The sequence below is a fragment of the Tursiops truncatus genome, chromosome 8, assembly GCF_011762595.2.
Source record: "Tursiops truncatus isolate mTurTru1 chromosome 8, mTurTru1.mat.Y, whole genome shotgun sequence".
Classification (NCBI taxonomy): domain Eukaryota; kingdom Metazoa; phylum Chordata; class Mammalia; order Artiodactyla; family Delphinidae; genus Tursiops; species Tursiops truncatus.
Window position 1 is genome coordinate 19,021,114 of NC_047041.1, and position 23,091 is coordinate 19,044,204.

The following is a 23,091-nucleotide window of genomic DNA, read 5'->3' on the forward strand; positions in this document are numbered from 1 at the left end:
CGATGGGCATTTAGGTTGCTTCCATGACCTGACTATTGGAAATAGTGCTGCAATGAACATTGGGGTGCATGTGTCTTTTTGAATTATGGTTTTCTCAGGGTATATGCCCAGTAGTGGGATTGCTGGGTCATATGGTAATTCTATTTTTAGTTTTTTAAGGAACCTCCATACTGTTCTCCATAGTGGCTGTATCAATTTACATACCCACCAACAGTGCAAGAGGGTTCCCTTTTCGCCACACCCTCTCCAGCACTTGTTGTTTGTAGATTTTCTGATGATGTCCATTCTAACCAGTGTGAGGTGATGCCTCATAGTTTTGATTTGCATTTCTCTAATAATTAGTGATGTTGAGCAGCTTTTCATGTGCTTCTTGGCCATCTGTATGTCTTCTTTGGAGAAATGTCCATTTAGGTCTTCTGCCCATTTGTTGATTGGGTTGTTTGTTTAATATTGAGCTGCATGAGCTGTTGATATTTTTTTTTGAGATTAATCCTTTGTTGATTCGTTTGCAAATATTTTCTCCCATTCTGAGGGCTGTCTTTTCGTTTTGTTTATAGTTTCCTTTGATGTGCAAAAGCTTTTATTAGGTCCTATTAGGTCCCATTTGTTTATTTTTGTTTTTATTTCCATGACTCTAGGAGGTGGTTCAAAAAAGATCTTGCTGTGATTTAGGTCAAAGAGTGTTCTTCCTGTGTTTTCCTCTAAGAGTTTTTTAGTGTCCGGTCTTACATTTACGTCTTTAATCCATTTTAAGTTTATTTTTGTGTAGGGTGTTAGGGAGGCTTCTAATTTCCTTCTTTTACATGTTGCTGTCCAGTTTTGCCAGCACCACTTATTGAAGAGACTATCTTTTTTTCACTGTATATTCTTGCCTCCTTTGTCATAAATTAGGTGACCATAGGTACATGGGTTTATCTCTGGACTTCCTATCCTGTTCCATTGATCTATATTTCTGTTTCTGTGCCAGTACCATATTGTCTTGACTACTGTAGCTCTGTAGTATAATCTGAAGTCATGGAGTCTGATTCCTCCAGCTCCGTTTTTTTCCCTCAAGACTGCTTTGGCTACTCAGGGTCTTTTGTGTCTCCATACAAATTTTAAGATTTTTTGTTCTAGTTCTGTAAAAAATGCCACTGGTAATTTGATAGGGATTGCATTGAATCTGTAGATTGCTTTGGGTAGTATAGTCATTTTCAAAATATTGATTCTTCCAATCCACGAACATGGTATATCTCTCCATCTGTTTGTGTCATCTTTGATTTATTTCATCAGTGTCTTATAGTGTACTGAGTACAGGTCTTTTACCTCCTTAGGAAGGTTTATTGCTAGGTATTTTATTCTTTTTGTTGCAATGGTGAATGGGATTGTTTCCTTAATTTCTCTTTCAGATTTTTCATCATTAGTATATAGGAATGCAAGAGATTGCTGTGCATTAATTTTGTATCCTGCAACTTTACCAAATTCATTGATTAGCTCCAGTAGTTTCCTGGTGGCATCTTTAGGATTCTTTATGTATAGTATCATGTCACCTGCAAACAGTGACAGTTTTTCTTCTTGTTTTCCAATTTGTATTCCTTTTATTTCTTTTTCTTCTCTGATTGCCGTGGCTAGGACTTCCAAAACTATGTTGAATAATAGTGGTGAGAGTGGACATCCTTGTCTTGTTCCTGATCTTAGAGGAAGTGCTTTCACTTTTTCACCATTGAGAATGATGTTTGCTGTGGGTTTGTCTTATATGGCTTTTATTGTTTTGAGGTAGGTTCCCTCTATGCCCACTTTCTGGAGAGTTTTTATCATAAATGGGTGTTGAATTTTGTCAAAAGCTTTTTCTGAGATGATCATATGGTTTTTATTCTTCAGTTTGTTAATATGGTGTATCACATTGATTGATTTGCGTATATTGAAGAATCCTTGCATCCCTGGGATAAATCCCTCTTGATCATGGTGTTACGATCCTTTAAATGTGTTGTTAGATTCCGTTTGCCAGCATTTTGTTGAGGATTTTTGCATCTATATTCATCAGTGATACTGGTCTGTAATTTTCTTTTTATGTAGTATCTCTGTCTGGTTTTAGTATCAGGGTGATGGTGGCCTCGTAGAATGAGTTTGGGAGTGTTCCTCCCTCTACTATATTTTGGAAGAGTTTGAGAAGGATGGGTGTTAGCTCTTCTCTAAATGTTTGATAGAATTCACCTGTGAAGCCATCTGGTCCTGGACTTCTGTTTGTTGGAAGATTTTTAATCACAGTTTCAATTTCATTACTTGTGATTGGCCTGTTCATATTTACTATTTCTTCCTGGTTCAGTCTTGGAAGGTTATACCTTTCTAATAATTTGCCCATTTCTTCCAGGTTGTCCATTTTATTGGCATACAGTGGCTTGTAGTAGTCTCTTAGGATGCTTTGTATTTCTGCGGTGTCTGCTGTAATTTCTCCTTTTTTCATTTCTAATTTTATTGATTTGAGTCCTCTCCCTCTTTTTCTTGATGAGTCTGGCTAAAGGTTTATCAATTTTGTTTATCTTCTCAAAGAACCAGCTTTTAGTTTTATTGATCTTTGCTATTGTTTTCTTTGTTTCTATTTCATTTATTTCTGCTCTGATCTTTAATGATTTCTTTCCTTCTACTAACTTTGGGTTTTGTTTGTTCTTCTTTCTCTAGTTCCTTTAGGTGTAAAGTTAGATTGTTTATTTGAGACGTTTCTTGAGGTAGCATTGTATTGCTATAAACTTCCCTCTTAGAACTGCTTCTGCTGCATCCCATAGGTTTTGGATCATCGTGTTTTCATTGTCATTTGTCTCTAGGTATTTTTTGATTTCCTCTTTGATTTCTTCGTGATCTCTTGGTATGTAGTAACATATTTTTCAGCACCCATGTGTTTGTGTTTTTTATGTTTCTTTCGCTGTAACTGATTTCTAATCTCATAGCATTGTGGCTGGAAAAGATGCTTGATGTGATTTCAATTTTCTTAAATTTACCAAGGCTTGATTTGTGACCCAAGATGTGATCTATCCTGGAGAATGTTCTGTGTGCGCTTGAGAAGAAAGTGTAATCTGCTGTTTTTGGATGGAATGTCCTATAAATATTAATTAAACGTATCTGGTCTATTGTGTCATTTAAAACTGTGTTTCCTTATTAATTTTCTGTCTGGATGATCTGTCCATTGGTGTAAGTAGGGTGTTAATGTCCCCCACTATTACTGTGTTACTGTCGATTTCCTCTTTTATAGCTGTTAGCAGTTGCTTTATGTATTGAGGTTCTCCTAAGTTGGGTGCATATATATTTATAATTGTTATATCTTCTTCTTGGATTGATCACTTGATCATTATGTAGTGTCCTTCCTTGTCTCTTGTAACATTCTTTATTTGAAAGTCTATTTTATCTGATATGAGTATTGCTACTGCAGCTTTCTTTTGATTTCCATCTGCATGGAATATATTTTTCCATCCCCTCACTTTCAGTCTGTATGTGTCCCTAGGTCTGAAGTGGGTCTCTTGTAGACAGCATATATATGGCTCTTGTTTTTGTATCCATTCAGCGAGCCTGTGTCTCTTGGTTGGAGCATTTAAACCATTCACGTTTAAGGTAATTATCTATATGTATGTTCCTATGACCATTTTCTTAATTGTTATGGGGTTTTTTTTGTAGGTCCTTTTTTTCTCTTGTGTTTCCCACTTAGAGAAGTTCCTTTAGCATTTGTTGTAGAGCTGGTTTGGCGGTGCTGAATTCTCTTAGCTTTTGCTTGTCTGTGAAGCTTTTGATTTCTCCATGAAATCTGAATGAGATCCTTGCCGGGTAATCTTGGTTCTAGGTTCTTCCTTTTCATCACTTTAAGTATATCATGCCACTCCCTTCTGGCTGTAGAGTTTCTGCTGAGAAATCAGCTGTTAATCTTATGGGAGTTCCCTTGTATGTCATTTGTCATTTTTCCCTTGTTGCTTTCAATAGTTTCTCTTTGCCTTTAATTTTTGTCAATTTGATTACTATGTGTCTCGACGTGTTTCTCCTTGGGTTTATCTTGTATGGGACTCTCTGCGCTTCCTGGACTTGGGTGGCTATTTCCTTTCCCATGTTAGAGAAGTTTTCGACTATAATCTCTTCAAATATTTTCTCGGGTCCTTTCTCTCTCTCTTCTCCTTCTGGGACCCCTATAATGCGAATGTTGGTGCATTGAATGTTGTCCCAGAGGTCTCTTAGGCTGTCTTCATTTCTTTTCGTTCTTTTTCCTTTATCTTGTTCCATGGCAGTGAATCCCACCGTTCTGTCTTCCAGGTCACTTATCTGTTCTTCTGCCTCAGTTATTCTGCTATTGATCCCTTCTAGTGTAGTTTTCATTTCAGTTATTGTATTGTTCATCTCTGTTTGTTCTTTAATTCTTCTGGTGTTTGTTCCTTAATTCTTCTAGGTCTTTGTTTAACATTTCTTGCATCTTCTTGATCTTTGCCTCCATTCTTTTTGCAAGGTCCTGGATCATCCTCACTATCATCATTCTGAATTAGTTTTCTGGAAGGTTGCCTATCTCCACTACATTTAGTTGTTTTTCTGGGGTTTCATTTCGTTCCTTCATCTGGTACATAGTCCTCTGACTTTTCATTTTGTTTATCTTTCTGTGAATGTGCTTTTCATTCCACAGGCTGCAGAACTGTAGTTCTTCTTGCTTCTGCTGTCTGCCCTCTGGTGGATGAGGCTGTCTAAGAGGCTTGTGCCCAGGCTGTGATCCTTGAAGGGCTGGTTTCCCAGACCTGCCCTGGATGTGACACCAATTGTTTCTCTAGGTTTAGGGCCCTGACCTAATAGGCATAAAAGTTGGGGTGATTCCTAATGCAAGTGAAGAACACATCCCAGGATAATGGCAAACAGCCTCTTGAATCATATCAACATTCTCCTCCTGATACACTGTGCTAACCATAGGCATTCTTAATTTTCTTAGCCAAATGTCAGAAACAGAAGAAAGCCATTCCAGCATATATCTCCAAGGGGGCTAAAACCATTATGCATAAACAACCTCCAGAATCACTGGCTTTAAAATATGTGTCTGGCTTTTTTGACTATGGAAGAAAGATTGCAAATAAAATCATTTGGCCTGTCCAATTTGCACAGAGATGGCTCGATATAGGACAAATCAGACAGATTACCTTGGATAAGCTGTTAAGGGCCACAGTTTACAGAAAACGGATTCTTAACTGGGGTTCCTGGACTCTAGGGCCTCCACAGATGGGCACTGGTGGGGGGTGTCACCAAATCCCCTGAAACCATAGGCAAGTTTGGTATTTATGTGCTATGGGCATTGTTTTGAGGAGTATATAATCTGCCTCATATCTCAGAGAATCAGTAGAATCTGAAATGTGTGGTGACTTCAAAATAAAACAAAACAAAACAAAAGGAGAACAACAAAGGAAGCTGTTTCTGGATTTCCCTGGGAGAAGCTTACTGTGAGGATTCCTCCATCCTGGCTGTTCAGTAAAGACAGGCACTTCCGGCTCACCTCCATGGCCCAAACCTACAACAACAAGGAGCAGGAGAAGGAGTTTGCCTGTCCTGGTCACGGTCCTCTGCCTCTTCCTTCTGAGCGCTCAAGTGGAACTGACCACTCTCCACTCCCTCCCTCTCGCCATCACCACGTCTGTCCACATTTCCTTCACAACATCTTCTTCTATCGCTCTCATTTCTTCCCACGTCCAACTCCCCTAACTACAGGGTGACACCTTGAGAGCAGGGACCACATCGCATTTGACTTTGTAAACGCAGAACCTAGCACCGTGCTCAGCGCCCTGGATGCTCAACTGGTTTTCAGAATCAATACCTGACAGAGCGACTCATCCATCCCTCGGCAGCTCAGGGACAGAGCGTCCGCCCAGCATTCCCCATTCCCATTGCCAGTGTAGAAGCACTGCCATGCTTCTATCCTCTTTGCAGAAATGAGAACAGTTCTTTGCAACAGAATGGGTTAAGGTAGGGAGAAAAGAATGCGGTACCTCAGAGACAAAGGGGGACTGAAGACACAAGTTCATCATGAGTCCCAGGAGGGTATACATGACCTCTCTGAACAGGTCCACATCCTCCTCACACTTGGCCTTTGGAAATAAAACAAGGTGATCAATGATCTTCCTGCAGCTTGTCACGGTCATCTGTTCCCCTTGGCAATGGTCTCAGTATCACTCACACTCCCTAAAATTGTCAGTGTCATGAACCTAAGTGATGTGGGAAGGTCTGAGCCCGGTTTACAGCACAGAGTGTGTGGCGCCTCATGTCATATGTTGTATGCCCTGGGTTCAAGCTGCAGATGGAGCTGTTGAAATGGGTGCTCAAGCCAGCTCCACAGAAAACCCTTCGAACATCTCCGGGGTGGAAAAGACTTGATCTGGAGGACTCTGTAAGGCCAGCTGCCCATCAAACCTACTGTTACAGAAGGGGTAAGCCACTGGCCCCAGCACCCTCAAACAGAATTTTTGGAAAAGCCAGATAATGAAGAAGAAGCCAATGCCCTCAAAGCAGGTAAAAGACCAACTTTGACTAGAAAAGCTGAAATACCATGAGGCCCAAGCAGGCATCCCTGAATTCTTCAGAGGCAGACATCTGTCTTCGGGTGGCAGCCTCAGCGCTGAGGTTTCCCATAATGGCAATACACTGGCAGAGAGCTGAGGTGTTGGTGACCTTGGGATCTCTCCTCTAAAAGGGGATGAAGAGAAAGCGAATCTGCAGAGAGCAGGCAAATGATGCCAGAATAATGTCTAGGGGCATCCCTCACTCACCAAAATGTCTGGGAACCAGATAGCGTTATGCCACATGGGGACATCGGTGGGGTCACGCTGCCAGAAAGGAAGGAGGCACACAGAGGGGGAGACCCCAAATCACCTTGGCCTGGAATAGGGAGGCCTGGGGCTTAATCCCAGTCGCTCCATCAACTAGCTGGGGGCACTGGGACAAGTCCTGTCCCTTCTCAGACCTTCCATTTCCACATCTGTGAAATACTGGCGTGTCAGTATGCCCTCTAAGGTCCCCTGAAACTTCTATGGCTCACTGGGGACAGGTCTAGTCACAGCACGCTCTCCTGGAGGACTCCCAGCCTGGCAATTTTCTCCCTCATCAGCTCCAACCACCACACCTGCTCTCCTGACCAAGATGACTGCCATTCAGGGGACAGGGTTGCACGTGGTACTTATGACGGGACTTGGCTCAGAAGAAGACTGATGGAGACTGACAAACTCTCCACCTTCGCCTACTGCAGCCCTCAGGCAGGCTTTCCTCCGCTGTAACCAGCTCTGCCCGTATGCCATCTCCACCTGCCCCCACTGCAGCTGTTTCAACAACCAAGACTTGTATAAATTCCAGCTGTGAATAAATGATTACTCAACCTGAGAGGCAACAGGAGTTCTGGGGTGTAAACTGTGTTGAAACAGCCCCGCTCATGCTCCCAAAAGGGTCTGTCACAGGTGATAAAATGAGGGCTTACTCACCAGCACGCCTGTCAGTGCCAGGAGAACATCTGGAAGGCTGGCCTGGAACCAGACTTGGAATCTGTCGAGAGAACATCAGCCATGATTTATTTCTACCCCGTGCAAACTGAAACATAAATACAGCATCTTGGGTGATGGAGCAGACCGTCCAACCCTGGGCCCGTGTGATTTGCCCCTGCATGGATGATTCATTCGGAACCAAAAAAGGTCGTCACTGGGCAGGTAATGTGGCTTTACTTTTTCTTAGCCTGGAGACTTGCTTTTGATGTTAAACAACAGATCTCAGAGGGTGGCCCTCTCATGCAGAAGCTGCTGGAATCCTTAGGTTTCTGCCGAACTGACTTAGCACCACCCCTGCCCTCCCCTTGCTTTGAGTCTACACGCTGTGCGCCGTGCAAACAGGAGACACAGTGTAAGCATGTTTACGTGTCACAGCCGTGAGGAGGGCCCCGAGGCACACACACCTCCACCAGCTAGAGAGGCGAGTACACCCTCCCAGCCCGTGCTGATGGCCGGCTGCCAGCACAAACAGCTCTCTCTCATTGTATAATGCTTCCTAAGTAAGACGCCCCAAAGTTGATGAGGAAATTAAAAACAAAACAAGATGCAGTTTTTAAAAAACTGAAAAGTTATGAAAATCTAAGACCTTCACTGTCTTCCCCAGCAGCAGCTAAACAAAGAAAAAAAAAATAGCGCGGGGGATGGTTACCCATACTGCCACTGGTGGCCCAGGAGGGCTCTACTTTGTTACTGTGTTTCTCCTCCCTCCCCCTCCCTCTCTCCCTCTCTTTCTCTCTCATTTAATCAACACATGTCTGCCAGGCAGTTCCTATTAGGCACTGATTAGGGGAAGAAGCCTCACTGCATAGCAGATTTGCTTGCTGGGAGAGTTACTGTTCTAAGTATTTTACTGCTTCCAAGCTCATTGAGGGCCGGGTCGCCCCCTGCACCTAGAGGGACTGGAACGGGAGTGGCTGACCACGGCCCCTGAAGACATCAGCTGTCCTACGCAGTGAATCTTGTGATGCTCAGTTGGTCTAGCCTCCCGTGTGCCTCACGTTTTAGAAGATCAGACAGTTCAACAAAGGCTGAAGAAGAAATGTCAATTTCTGGAAACAAAAATTACCTTTCTTCCAGAGCCAAGTCTGTGAGCAGTCCCATGGCTGAGTTGGCCTTCTTATCTGAGAAATCAAGAAACGACACGAGGGCTTCCAACAACCTGCAAAAATCCATAACACCCTCAGGGTGGGCTGACCTCCAGCTGACAGCATCCCCAACAAGGAGGCTTTGCATGGAGGCCAGGAAGGAGTCAGCACCTGAGTGAAATAAGCTGAAAGGGCCTTACCATGCCCACCAGGAAGCCCAGCCCCTGCCCACCCCAATGAGGCAGACACCCTCCCGTGGGAATGGCTCTACCACTTTACGTGAGGGCCCAGGGGAATTAACAGTTTGAACCAAAGTTCACTGATTATCAGATGCTGACTTGGAAGGAATCTCTGGTGCCTCTGCCCTGGGACTCTGGCTTGGCCAAGTTGGATCACACAAATGACATCTAAATGGCACCCTTACTAATCTGCTGATGACTAAGTGGGAAGGCCCCCTAATGAAGTGGGGGATGGAATCAAGATTTAATGAGATTTTGACAGGTTGCTGAATATATCAGATGAAATTTCAGAGAGTTAAACTCAAAGTCTTTCACTTAGAGCTGGAAATTCTGTTTAAGTAACAGAATTGGGAGACCTGGTTTATACCTGACTAATGTGAAAAAAACTTACAAGTTTTTAGCCAGTGGCAAACCTGGTATACGAGCAAACAGTCCGGTGCAGCTGCCGAAAAGCTAATGCAGTCTCAGGCTGCCTTAACAGACTGACCGGCACCAGGACAATGAGAGCAGAAGGCATTTGTCCATCCAGCAAACCCACACCAAGCACCTACAGCGTGCTGAGTGTCGTGCTCAGTGCTGGGACACAGTACTGAGCTCCTGTCTCATACAGGGACGTGTGTCAGATGATAGGTTAGAAACAGACACATGTCAAGTGGGCACAGGCTCCCCCTGGCAAGAGCTGTGGGAGGATGGAGATGAGGGTGACATTTCCGCATCACTTGAAAGTGCAGCATTGGCTACGCGTCCCTTTGTCCATTCAGTCAACAACACTTACTGGCATTACGTGCCAGGTGACGTGGTAGGCTCTGGAGCCACAGGGATGAAGCAAGACAAGGCCCCAGCTCCAAGGAGCTTGTAGGCCAGCGTCAGGCACGTGGGGACAGGAGCAGAGCATCTGAGGCAGAGCACACAGCCGTCTCAAAGGTGATGAGGCATAAATCGCAGAGGCACACTTGGGGACTGCTAGCGGTTCCTCACAGCTCGTGCTTAGGGAGCGGGGAGGACAGAGAGCTGCGAGGCTGGGGGGCTGGGCAGAGCCAGCCTGGGTCACGGCGGGCCTTCTGGAATGTGTGTACTTTCCCCTGTTAGCCTGTGTCCCGAGTGTGGGCAGTGGACGACTTGCTTGGTGGGGGTGTAGGGGGAGGGCTGAAGGCTCTTGAGCCCCTCTCAGTCTCTGAGCTAGAGGAGGCCCCAGGAAGCTGTATTCTAATAAAGCCCCCAGGTGACTCCTAAGCGCTATATTTCTCAGAAATTCAAGAACTAGTCTTAGAGGCAGTAGAGTAATTACGGCATTTTAAGCAGGAAAGTAACAGGACAGATGTGCATTTGGGACAAATCCCTTTGGTGGTGTGCTGCAGGTGGATCAGAGCAGGTAGTACAGGAACCAGGGAATCCAACGGGGGGAGAACCGGGGTTTTCCAGACAATAAAGGTTAAGGGACTGCGCTGAGACGGGGCAGAGTAAGAGGCACAGTTGAGAAGAAAGAGGCCTCACAATGACCTAGAAGTAATGATGGGAGACGGTGCAGGAGAGCCAGAGGAAATGAATCCAGGAGATGCGGAGGAGATAGGACTGACAAGTACCATTTTCTCAGGGATGTGGGCAGGAGCCAACCAGGGAGCTCTCAGGATTCTGGCCTAGGTGACAGGGTAGATGGAAATGCTATCTGTGAAGACAGAATATTCAGCTAGAGGCTCTGGTTTGAAGAACCGCTTTTGAAACGCTAAGTTTATGATACTTGTGACGTTGCGATGAAGGTGCCGAGTTGCAGAAGGATGTTTCCTTGTAACATCTGAGAGGGAGACTTAGACATGACAATTAGGGCCATGGACAAGAAGAGGGCCGAGGGTAGGATCTTGCGGTCCCTGACGTGGAAAGATGACAGCATAAAGGGGGCTTGCAAAGGGAGCCGAGAAGGAACAGCAGGGAGTGGGAGTAGGGCCAGGAAGAATGATATCATTAGGACCAGATGCCATCAGGCTGTAACAGGAGTTATAGATAGAAAAGAGCCCATCAAACTGGGCTCTTAGATTCAGGAGTACGGCCTCCAGTCACCCACATTTATGGTACTGGGTTTATTTAGCAGCTTGTTCTGGGAGGGGTCTGGAAGTCGAACTACCTGAGGAACGGTTGAGGAAACCAGGATGCTTGACCTGGAAAACATCGATGTCTTCAGACATGTCAAACGCTGGGATGTGGGAGAGTTGCATTCTAACCTGCCTGCCTCTACCACAGAAGCTGGAACCATCTTCCCCACCAGGGTGGCATGTGACACAATTCTGACCAAAGAGAAACAAAAGCAGTAGCTCCTCTTGATAAAAGGGACAGACCCAGTTGGTGCTAACCTGTCTTAAAGAGGGATGTGATGCTTGGAGTTGCAGCAGCCTTGTGTGACCATGAGGGAAAGGTCAAGAGGACAGAGACCTTGACCCTGCCATCGTTAAACCACCAAACAAGCTGTTAGTCTTTTTGTTATGTGAGAAAAACAAGACCAATTCTCTTGGCCAAGTAATCTGTCAAATGCAGCAGAAAAAATTTTACCTAGCATACGGGTATCATGTCTCTGAAGCTTCACCGTAAGTCTGTGATACAGATGAGATACCAGGCACTTCAAGGCTAAGCAGCTTTCCTGGGTCGCACAAGTAGAAAGAGACAAGCAGGGGATGTGGGCTCCTGACTGCTTGAATCTAAAACCCCAGAGCTTTTCACAAAGGGATACTGGCCCTCACTCGGCTCCTGTCCTTGCACATTTGTCCCTTCACTTTCTCATTTGGGGAGGAATGTGAGGGTCATGGAACCTGTGTGCAGCCCTGTCCTGTTTCAGACTATCTCATTTCATTTCAGAGAAGAGTGGGCACACAGGTAACAAACTGAGGTTTCTTTGACTGTCTAAGGAAAGTAGGCAGGACTACACAAGATGATCACAAATGCCAAGACACTGGAAAAGTTCAAATGAAACTCAAGCAATTCAAAGGTAGCTGGGGAGAAAGCTTATGATAACTATAGCTACATTTACTCAAAGAGACCAAAACCAAATGAAAAAACATATGATGAAGGTATTGAGGAAATGACTGCAGAGCCATTTGAAATGTGAAATGCGCTTTTGAGGATTTAACTCTGCTAACGATCCGTTTGCCTGTGTAGGTTGAGCTTCGGGGGCTGCCAAGGCCTTTCCTGTGAGCCATGGGGCTGCTGAGCTGGGCTGAGAAGGGGAGAGTCACAGCCAAGGCTTATCCTGTCCTCAGCGCACATGGACTTCCTCACTGACATGGGACCAGCCCCAGAGGCCTCGCTGTGGTCCAAGAAGGTCTGACACAGCTTCATATTTGATTGCTTTCCTTTTGGGGAACAGAGAGCAGGAGAGAGGCTCCAAGGCCTGGGAGACAGCTGGCTGAGATGCCCCGAGTCACTAGCTGCACTTTCTCCTGCCACACCTGTGAAATGGGGTAATGACACTTATCTGGCCTCCCTCCCAATGAGATGATAGTGAACAGAATCGGAAGCCAACTTCTGTTTTTAGGTTACATAGGAAGCATTTATAAAGCAAAGGTAGAATCACTGCTACTATTTCTTTTCGGTTGAACCACATGAAATTGCCAACGTGCAGCCTTTTGTGACATAAAAAGCGGCAATTTCACATATTCGAACGAATAATCTTTCGAAGGAAAAGCACTGGGCAGAATCACTGTGCTTCAGCCATTTTTAAAAAAAGTTTACTTAGGAGAGAGGAGCATTCCATTCCTATCACCTGAAGCCTCGGAAAGACCTACATGTAACAGTATTTGAAATGTGTTTTATTTACTTATACCCTACCTTGCTCCAGAAAGGGTTTAAGGATATGCAAAATCGGATAGTATTACCTAAAACAGGAATAAATGAAGAAAAGTAAGGACAGGAACAGGGTAGAGCCAGGACTGAGGTTAAAAGGGCAGAAACAAATAGCCTGTTTTACAGTTGGGTTCCCAGTTGCTGGCTTTGGAAGTGCTGCCATATTTACGAGGTCTGCAGTGTCTGTGAGATGGAAACAGGCTCAGGAGAAGTGACACTGTCCATGGTACCAAGTTCAGACAGGAGTGTCCTGAAGGTCCTCATGAGGGAGTGTTCTTCTCAAAGGCTCTTTCTGTTTCTGATCCTTAATCTGGTAGGCTGGCACCTCTCACATCAGAGATGTGAGACAGGAGCCAGGCAGGTGTTAATGTGGCAGGTAAGGTCTGAGATGCTGCCGGGAAGCTCCCACCCACAGCGCAGAGCCTTACCCGGTCAGGTCAAGGTGGCCCATGATCAGGCTCCGTCCATTCTCTGTCTGGGCGAGCTGCAGCAGCAGGGCCAGGGTCTGCTGCCGGATGTTCGGGACCCTGGAGGCCAAGAGGGAGGGCAGCAGCTGGCCCGTGTCGGGGCACAGCACAAGTAGGCGCTGGTTCTCCTCTGCAAAACACAGGGCACGTCCGTCTAGCGCAGACCATGACAGCAGTCACGCCAGTTCTGTCTCCCCACATCTCAATGGGAAACCCAACTCTTCCCCATGCATTTGAGAGGCAGGATAATGAAGGGTAAGAGCACGGATTCTAGAACCAGACTGCAGGGTCTGAATGACCAAGAAACGACCTTAGCCGAGTCATCAACCCCCATGCTCCTTATCAGTGGGACGAGGAAGGCGACCAACATAACAGAGTTGTCGTGAGGATCAAGTGAGTTAATACGTGATGGTGCGGAGAACAGGGGCTGACACACATACATTAGCTATTACCACTATTCTGGCCAGAGGCCTCCCGGCGTACGGTGTTCAGAAATGTGAGGAAAGGAAAAGAAATCAGCTAAATGGTGGAAGAGCTTTAGACCATCGATTTTCATATAATGGCCAGAGCAACTATTTGAGTTTTTTCTAGAAAGCTAGAATGATCACATGAGAATGTTAATTAATAAAGAATGCTCCCCTTCCTAGACCATGAGCTATTTCCAGGGCGGTGGCATCAGATTTGCCCGCACCCCACTTTCGCCTGGTGCATTTTCTAACGAGGTACGTGAATTTGAGAGCAGGCAGAGGTACAGGCTGGGGTATGAGGCTAAGCTATGAAACAGAGCAGAGTTTGTTTAGTTTACATAAAAATGAAAAGTAGCTCAGTGCAAACAATTCAAATAACACAACGTGTATACAGCTGAAAATGAAAGTCCTCTTCTCTCGTCCGTATCCCCTCCAGGTAAGCCCTTTCCCTAAGGGGGCTAGTATTCACCCTTCTTATGAACAATGTTAAAATATGATACATCCTACCCTGAAACTGGCTTTTCTCTCTCAGTCAGCACTATATCACAGACATATTTCCACGTCTTTACTTTTAAGCATTCCTTTGTCCTTTTTAAAAACTGCTCTGTATTTATTGAATTGGATATACCAAGATTTCATTGATCTGAGATACAGCATGTATGTCACAGGCTGTGTCCGACAGTATTTTTCCAGATACTAAAGAAAGATGTGACCCCAAGGTTCACAGAAACCAAAGTGGGCTGCAGGGTGAGGAAGTTGGGCTGCACGGAGGGAAGCATGTCCAATTCATACTGAGGAAACGCCCGGTCACCAAGCCTGCCTCCCTAACCCTTGGGCAGGGCGATTTGCAAAAACACTGCTCGGAGCCGGTGCAGTGTTCTACAAGTAGCAGGGCACCTTGGTTAGGATATTAGTCTGAACGTAATTCCCTGCAGGGAAGAGTCCCCCTGATTCTCTAGAACTTAAGAATTCTAGAATTTAACATGATTCCTCCACCCTACTAAATCAGGAAAAAAATCATGTTACCTCATATTCAGCATTTAATCGTTTACAAGCTGCATTTACAAGCTCTCTCGACAGCTCCCCACAGAAGCCTGTGCATGGCATACACAGCTGTCACTCTTCCCATTTTCACTGTTTCGTGTCCAAAGTCAAACATTTTCCCCTCATTAAAAAAAAATACAATTGTTTTAAAAAATGAGGGAAATACCTAAAATTTTTATTGAGGTCACTAAAGTGATAAGATTGTACAAAAACTCAGTGAACCCCGGAAGAGGCTAATATGCAAAAAAGGAAGAGTTACGGTAAATAACTCCCCATAGCATGTAACTGTCCCAATATTATGCATTAAGTAATCAGTGTCACAAGAGGCCGGCAGGGATGGTTGTAAATCTCATGATGCTGAAACCGGTACTGTGGTCAGCAAAAAGGGAGCACTATTTTTCAGCAGACAGAAAAGGAAAAACTCTGCCCGCCTCACTGCCAGTGCACGAGCTGAAATCACTAGTCTGCAAAGAGCCAGGGCAAGTGCCCAGGTGATGAGACCACGCATGATGCTGACCGTGACCTTGCCCACTGAGGAGGCAGCTGCGAGGTTGCCGGAGACACGACTGCAGCGCAGGTCTCGCTTTGATCCATATGCTTTTCCAGGGAAGGGTCTAGACCGCCATCTCCAGGGCCTGTCCTAGAGGAACAATCCTGCCTGCCCACACCCCCGCCCCGTAGCCCTCCCATTACCAGCGCATTAACGATAATCGATGGTTATTCCCTGGCTTACCGTTCTCACTGCACACCGCTTGCCAGAGCCTGAGAACAGACATGCATACTGTCTCTTCCACTGCATCTTTTCCTGCTGTGGAAAAGCACCTACAATGGGCAAGGGAGAGCAATATTAAAACTGCAAATCAGCCTTGATCTTCCTTTCAGTTGGTTTTATTTCACCTCCAGACTCCTCAAATGTGGGTTTAAGAAAGTCACTTCCTGGCTTCCCCGGTGGCGCAGTGGTTGAGAGTCCGCCTGCCGATGCAGGGGATGTGGGTTCGTGCCCCGGTCCGGGAGGATCCCGCATGCCGCGGAGTGGCTGGGTCCGTGAGCCACGGGAGAGGCCACAATAGTGAGAGGCCCGCGTAATTAAAAAAAAAAAAAAAAAAAAAAAAAAGAAAGTCACTTCCTAATCCAGAGCTGCAGGTCACCAGGACCAAAAGGGACTGCTAGGACCTCAGCTGAGAGCTCCAGGACAAGGATGCAGCCGAGGAAGCTGAGTCTGCACAGAGGGAGGGTGGTGAGCCAGGGGCCAGGGCGTTGGCTGCAGCAGGACCAATGAACTGTGATGGGCCAGCAGACCACTTAGGGCTCATGAGCCTCATCACACACACAAACGTGTGCCGGTGACTCCAACCCACACCAGTGTCCTAAGCCATGGGAACTGCACCAGAACAATTGAAATACAAAATAAATTTAGCAAACTACCTCCTGCCATAGGGGTCTTTCTTCAGATACAATGATAGATGAGATCAGCCAGGAACCAGCTGATCTCATTTCCTGTTATGATCAGCAAAGTCCAAAAGAGGACAAGAACAAAGAGCAATCTTGCAAAAACTGGTGGGAAACCAGCAAGAGTGGCCATTTCTCTGACTCTGAAGTGCTTGGAGGAACCCTGGGAAGTTTTCCTAACCCAGTATTGACTGAAGGTAGTACCATCCAGTGATCACGCTGCCTGTGTGATGAGTGTCTGATTTCATGAGAAATGGTTGTCTTTCCTTGCTTTGATGCCAGGCTGTCTTTACAAACATCCCTACCTTCTTATGACCTCATTCTCACTGATGATACTGAATCCATTGTGTGTTCTGAATAAAGTTCGTTCCGTGCCTGAAACAAGTTCAGAGAAAACCGTGTCATCAGACTCCTGAACGGTCTGGCTGATGTCTAACTGTCACAGAGCCAGATGATAACAGAAACCCAATATGGAATGTCTAGATCACAAAATCCACAGTCCTGTTCAGAGAAGGAGAGCTGAGCCCGGGGGGCCCCAAGAGTGATCTGACAACTCATCATTCTGTAATCTCTAGAGAGTCTCCAGGAGCCGCTTAACCTCCTAGAAGAACAGGCATATCCATCTGTTCTTAATAAATGTTTATTTCAGAGCTGTTTCCAGGCTCTAGAGAGGAACCTATAATCTCCAAGAAACTACTGCAGGGGTGTCTGAGCACCCTCCACTGTACACTGAGGGAAATCAGACTCCATCCATTTGTACAAACATCATTCTGTCACTGAGTAACAACACTGGTTTCAGCCCTGAGATCAGTAATTACAGAAACTATAAAACAGAGCACTGTGGCTCTCATTAGCAGGAGGACAGCTGATGTTTGCTCTGAAACTGTCTCCACATCCTAAGCAGCCATTAAGTGTAACTGGGATGAACGTTACAGTTTATCCTACAAAATTCTGTCTTCCATTCCTCTACGGTTGGGGGGAAATTTGTGGGGCTGGTACAGGGTGTTGGTGGTGTATACGGGGTCTGTGTGGGGTATGCAAAGGGTGTGCGGGTATGTGCAGCGTGTGGGGAACACCCGTGAGGGGTGAATGTGTGTGGTGTGCTTGTATGTGATATAAGCATATGTGGTATATTTGTCCCACACGCGTGGTGTGTGTGTGTGTGTGTGTGACGTATGTGATATAAGTATACATGATAGTGAGCACATGCTGTGTGTGTGTGTTGTGAGTATATATGGAGCGCGTGCCGTCTGTGTGTTTTGTGTCGTATTGTGTGGTGTTTACAGCATGTGTGTCATGTGTCAGCATGCTCTGAGGAGGGGATGGAGCTGGGATGGGTTATGTTTCTTAAGCACCCCCTCTAGCACCTACATTATAGTAGACCTTCAATCAATATTGGTGGAAGGAAGGAACAGATTCTTTGCCTCGTGAGGACAGACCTCTAAACTCTGTCCCCTTATACTGACAATATTCACGAGATCACACACATCGCTGGCTTACAGTCCTTCATCATGTCAGTCAGGATTTCAATCCCCCCTGCATAGAACAAGGGGATCTGATCAGGCTTGGAAAGAATTTCCAGAAGATTCTTGGTCGTCACGGCCGTATTCGTGCCTGAATCCAGTGCTTCCTGGGCTTCCTTCTCTTGAAGGTCTGCTTTCTCCCGAAGATCTACCTGATTCAGGTAGTCTAGCAAAACAAGAAGGAAAACACAACAAAACCCTAACAATCAACATGTCCACACATGGAGCAACCTGTTTTTGAGGATGGGAGGCTGAAAGGCAGAAAGCATTAAAATAATTCAGACTCATCTTCAGCAAGGAAAATTTTAGGAGGCGTGTACAGTTTCTACCAGGAATCTTAAGACATCTTGGGAATTATTCAAGGACAACACTGTTCCTTGTCTAGAAGGCTTGGAGGGAGGATGGTGGAGAAAAGGAGGAAGGCCAAGAACAGAGGAAGAGGAGCAAGGCTGGGCTGTTATGAGAGGATGTGATTGTGCAGGGCTGGGCGTGGCTGTGCTTGCGGCCAAGTGCAGAGAAGGCATGGAGGACACCCCAGGACCGGGGCACAGAGGGGAGGTGCAATTTGAACAAGGACATCGGCAGGAAGTCTCACCTTTCACCTGTGTCTGCAGCTGGGGGTTTATTTCTAAGATCTTCTGATAACACTCTCTAGACTGGAAGAAAGAAACAAGGTCTTGAAGAGTGGTTAGGGGCGAACGGTGATTATAAGACAGGCACAGGGTATCATTATCTCCTCCCAGCCTCCCCCGCTACCCGCGTCAGAGGCGGGCATGGGGAACGCAGCATGCATTTGACATTTTGTTTAGGCTTCTTTGGTTCTGTGGGGCAACAGGTATTGTTTCAAATTTTATTTTAAAAAATAGTGTTGTCAGATACAGCCTGTGATGGAAAATATCCAGTCCTCAATTCTCGTGGCTCATGTCTGGCTGGGATAAGAATAATCATAAGGTAAATGCAAAATTCAGATATGATATTTGCACTGAGAAAGAACAGGAGGCTACCTGTCAGATATGCTCACAGGGAATAAGGAAATAAATGAAGCTAGAAACACTGTTGACAGAGACTTGGGAACAGGAAGCGAGAACTGCCTATTTAAATGTACAGGCTGCAAAGAGCTGGTAAGGGGTCTGTTCACTGGCCATGGAAGAGTCAACTAGAACACTTGAGCGTGAGAGGCTCACTGAGGACACTGTTAGATAGAAAGTTTCTGGAAAAGAAAGATTCTTGTTAATGGGGCATGATGATGGGTTTAGGGCAGTACAGTCCTCAGGGCTATCAATGCGACCAGTCACTGAAAGAAAAGGCTCAGAAAAAAAACCCAAAAAAACAAAGAAACATTCTGAGATAGCTTAAAAGCTCAAGGCTCATCTAGAAGATTAGGATTAAGAAATGAACTGAAGAAAAAGCATCACATTAAAACAGAGAATAGTGTTGCAGGATATCAAACATGGTAACTGTAATAGACTGCATGTTTGCATCCCCCCAAAATTCAGATGTTGAAAGCTAACCCCCAACGTGATGTATCTGGAGGTGGGGACTTTGGGAGGTGATTAAGTCATGAGGGTAGAGCCCTCATGAGTTGATTAGTGCTCTATTAAAGAGACCCAAGAGAGCTCCCTCACCCCTGCTGGCTGTCTATGAACTAGGAAGCAGGTCCTCACCAGACACTGAATTTGCTGGCACCTTGATCTTGGATTTCCTAGCCTCCAGAACTGGGAGAAATAAACCTTTGTTGTATAAACCACCCGATCTATGGTATTACGTTATAGCAGCCCAAAAGGTCTAAGAGAGTAACCCTGTATCCAACTTCTTTTTAACCCTAGCTCTAATCTTTCAGCAATTCTTGTTGGCTTCACTGTCAGTATATAAGCAGAACCCCAGCACTTCTCACCACCTTCATCATCACCAACGTGGTCCAAGCCATCATCATCTCTCACTTGGATAATTTGTTGCAATAGCCTTCTGACTGGTTCTCTCTTCTTACATGTCAAGATATATTCTCAATACAGCAGAGTGATCCTTTAAAACATGAGTCAGATCATTTCTCTCCTTTACTCAAAACCCTCTGATGGCTCCCAGCTCACTCAAAATAAAAGCCAGTGTCCTTCCAAAAACCTGTAGGGCCCTAGGGGATCAGTCCCCCACGTATCCCCCCCAACCTGCTCACCTCATCTCCTCTCACTCCCCTCCTTGCTCACTCCATTCTAGCTAGCCCTCTATCTGGACCACTCTTCCACTGTATAATATATCCACATGGCTTGCTCACTTCACTCCTTCCCTTCCTCCAGAGAAGCCCTCCCCGACCACTCTCTGTAAAACCAATCTCACCTTCACCACTTCCTGATTTAGTTTTCTCAGTAACACTTATTGCTACCTAACATACTACACATCTACTTATTTGGCTTCTATCTTGGGACAAGTCGCCCCTACTACAAGAATGTGAGTTCCCTTAAGTCAAGGATTTTGTCTTGTTTGCTACTGTATTCCTGTTGCCTAGGACAGTGCTTGGAACATAGACACATGCATTAAATATGTGCTGAGTGAATTAATTAACTGAATGAATGAATAAGTAAATGGAACTTGGTGGAGGGGGGAGATTAATATTTTCCTTTTTACTTCTCTATTATTTGACCTTATTACAATAAGTCTGTATGACTTTTAGAAGTAAAATCCAACAAAGAATAATTTTTTAAAATGTACAACGGGGGCAATTTCTTTTTAAAAATAATATATCTTGTAAATGGAAAGACATCTCATGTTCATGGACTGGAAGCCTTAATATTGTTAAGATGGCAATAATCCCCAGGTTGATCTACAGATGCAATGCAATCTCCATCAAAATTCCATCTGGCTGAGTGATATTCCATTGTATAAATGTACCACATCTTCTTTATCCATTCGTCTGTCAATGGACATTTAGGTTGCTTCCATGTCTTGGCTATGGTAAATAGTGCTGCAATGAACAATGGGGTGCATGTATCTTTTTGAATTAGAGTTTTCTCTGGATATATACCTAGGAGTGGGATTGCTGGATCATATGGTAGCTCTATTTTTAGTTTTTTTAAGGAGCTCTTTTTTTAGTTTTTTTAACATACTGTTGTCCAATTTACATCCAACAGTGTAGGACAGTTCCTTTTTTCTCCACACCCTCTCCAGCATTTATTATTTATATTACTCAGCCATAAAAAGAATGAAATAATTCCATTTGCAGCAACATGGATGGACCTAGAGATTATCATACTAAGTGAAGTAAGCCAGACAGAGAAAGACAAATTACATATGATATTGCTTATATGTAAAATCTAAAAAAAATGATACAAATGAACTTATATACAAAACAGAAATAGATCCAAAGACACAGAAAACAAACTTATGGTTACCAAAGGGAAAAGGGGGAAGAGGGATACATTAGGAGTTTGGGATTAACATATACTCACTACTATATATAAAATGGATAACCAAAAAGGACCTACTGTATAGCACAGGGAACTATTCAATATTTTGTAACAACCTATAAGGGAAAAGAATCTGAAAAAATAGGTATATATATATGTATAACTGAATCACTTAGCTGTACACCTGAAACTAACACAACATTGTAAATTGACTATACTTCAATTAAAAAAAATTCCACCTGGCTTCTTTGCAGAAATTGACAAAGCAGATCCTGAAATCTGTATGGTAATTCCAGTAACCCAGAATAGCTAAAACAATCTTGAAAAAGCAGAACAAAGTTAGAAGACTCACACTTCCCAATTTCAAAATTTACTAAAGCTGTAAGAATCAAGACAATGTGGCATAGGTATAAGAGTAGACATAAACAAATGGAATAAAATTGAGAGTCCAGAAATAAACCTATGCATTTATGATCAATTGATCTTTGACAAGGGTGCCAAAATCATTCAGTGGGAGACAAGACAGTCTTCTCAACAAATGGTGCTGGGACAACTGGTTATCCACATGCGAAAGAATGAAGCTGGATCCCTTCCTCACACTATATACAAAAATTAACTCAAAGTGGATCAGACATCTAATGAAAGAGCTAAAGCCATAAAACTCTTACATCTTGGATTAGGCAACGGTTTCTTAGATTTGATATCAAAAGCACAAGCGACCAAAGAAAAAAATAGGTAATTTAGACTTCATCAAAATTAAAAACTTTTGTGCTATGATGTGAAAAGACAACACAGAGAATGGCAGAGAATGGGAGAAAATATTTTCAAATCATTTATTTGATAAGGGAATTTATATTGAATATTATATTACTATATATAATATTTATTACTTTATATTGAATATTTATATAAATATTCAATTTATATTATATTGAATATATTTATACTCAATATAAAAAGACAAATAACCTAATGGACAAAGGATCTGAAAAGACATTTCTCCTAAGAAGATACACAAATGGCCAATAAGCACATGAAAAGATGCTCAACATTATTAGCCATCAGAGAAATGCAAGTCAAAATTATGAAATACCACTTCATACTCATCAGGATGGGTATAACAGAAAAGAAAAATAAATAACCAGTATTGTTCACGATGTGGAGAAACTGGAACCATACACTACTGGCAGGAATGTCAAATGGAGCAGCCACTTTGGAAAACAAGACGGAAGTTCTTCCAAAGGTTAAACATAGAGTTATCACGACTCAGCAGTTCCACTCCTAGGTGTATAGCCAAGTGGACTGTAAACATGTGTCCACACAAAAACTTGTACATGGATGTTCATAATAACCAAAAGTGGAAACAACTTGAATGTTCGTCAACTGACAAATGGATAAATAACATGTGGTATATCCATACAATAGAATATTGTTCAGCAATAAAAAAAAAAAGTACTGTACATACTACAACATGGATGAAACTTGCAAACACTATGCTAAGTGAATGAAGCCAGTCACTAAAGACCACTTATTGTATAATTCTATTTATATGAATGGTCTAAAATAGGCGAATGTATAGAGACAGAAGTAGATCAGTAGTTGTCTAGGGTTGAGGGCGGGGTGGAGGGGAGGGGAGTGACTGCTAATGGGTATAGGTGTTTTTGACAAAGTGACAAAAATGTTCTAAAGCTGATTGTGGTGATGGTTGTGCAACTCTGTGAATACACTAAAAACCACTGAATTGTATACTTTCCAGTAGGGGAATTGTTTGATACGTGAATTATATCTCAATAAAGCTGCTATTAACAATATCCAATATCTTAGTGTGTATATCTCTCTGTATGGTTACTTTCAGGAGATGAGATTACAAGTGAATTTTGTTTTTTCATCTTTTTGCTTATGTCTTTTCTCTCCAGAGATGCTCATCCCGGGACTGGACGGACACTGGTAGAAGATACTGCAGAAGAGATTTCTACAGCAGGTGGGGCTATTATCAGATGACACTCAACATCCTTCCCAGCTCTGAGATCTTAAGATTTACCCTGGAAAATACTAAGAAGTGGATTAATATCTCATC

At 44.0% G+C, this 23,091-nt stretch overlaps 1 protein-coding gene across 12 annotated transcripts in view; it reads right to left on the minus strand.

The window, feature by feature from the left end:
- Positions 1–23,091, minus strand: part of TTC12 (tetratricopeptide repeat domain 12) — a 48,753-nt gene that overhangs the window by 6,321 nt on the left and 19,341 nt on the right. For 7 of the 12 annotated variants that reach the window (XM_073808203.1, XM_073808202.1, XM_033862053.2 and 4 more), the window contains 10 exons: positions 18,212–18,272; positions 17,594–17,782; positions 16,399–16,468; positions 15,378–15,466; positions 13,095–13,263; positions 8,581–8,673; positions 7,455–7,515; positions 6,529–6,666; positions 5,973–6,071; positions 5,429–5,497 (listed from right to left, as the gene is read on the minus strand). In XM_073808203.1, coding sequence (XP_073664304.1) covers positions 5,429–5,497; positions 5,973–6,071; positions 6,529–6,666; positions 7,455–7,515; positions 8,581–8,673; positions 13,095–13,263; positions 15,378–15,466; positions 16,399–16,468; positions 17,594–17,782; positions 18,212–18,272 — 1,038 coding nt within the window. Of the gene's footprint in view, positions 1–5,428; positions 5,498–5,972; positions 6,072–6,528; positions 6,667–7,454; positions 7,516–8,580; positions 8,674–13,094; positions 13,264–15,377; positions 15,467–16,398; positions 16,469–17,580; positions 17,783–18,211; positions 18,273–19,510; positions 23,048–23,091 lie in introns of those variants that run through there. The other 5 variants (XM_073808209.1, XM_073808206.1, XM_073808207.1 and 2 more) reach the window with 5 other exon arrangements.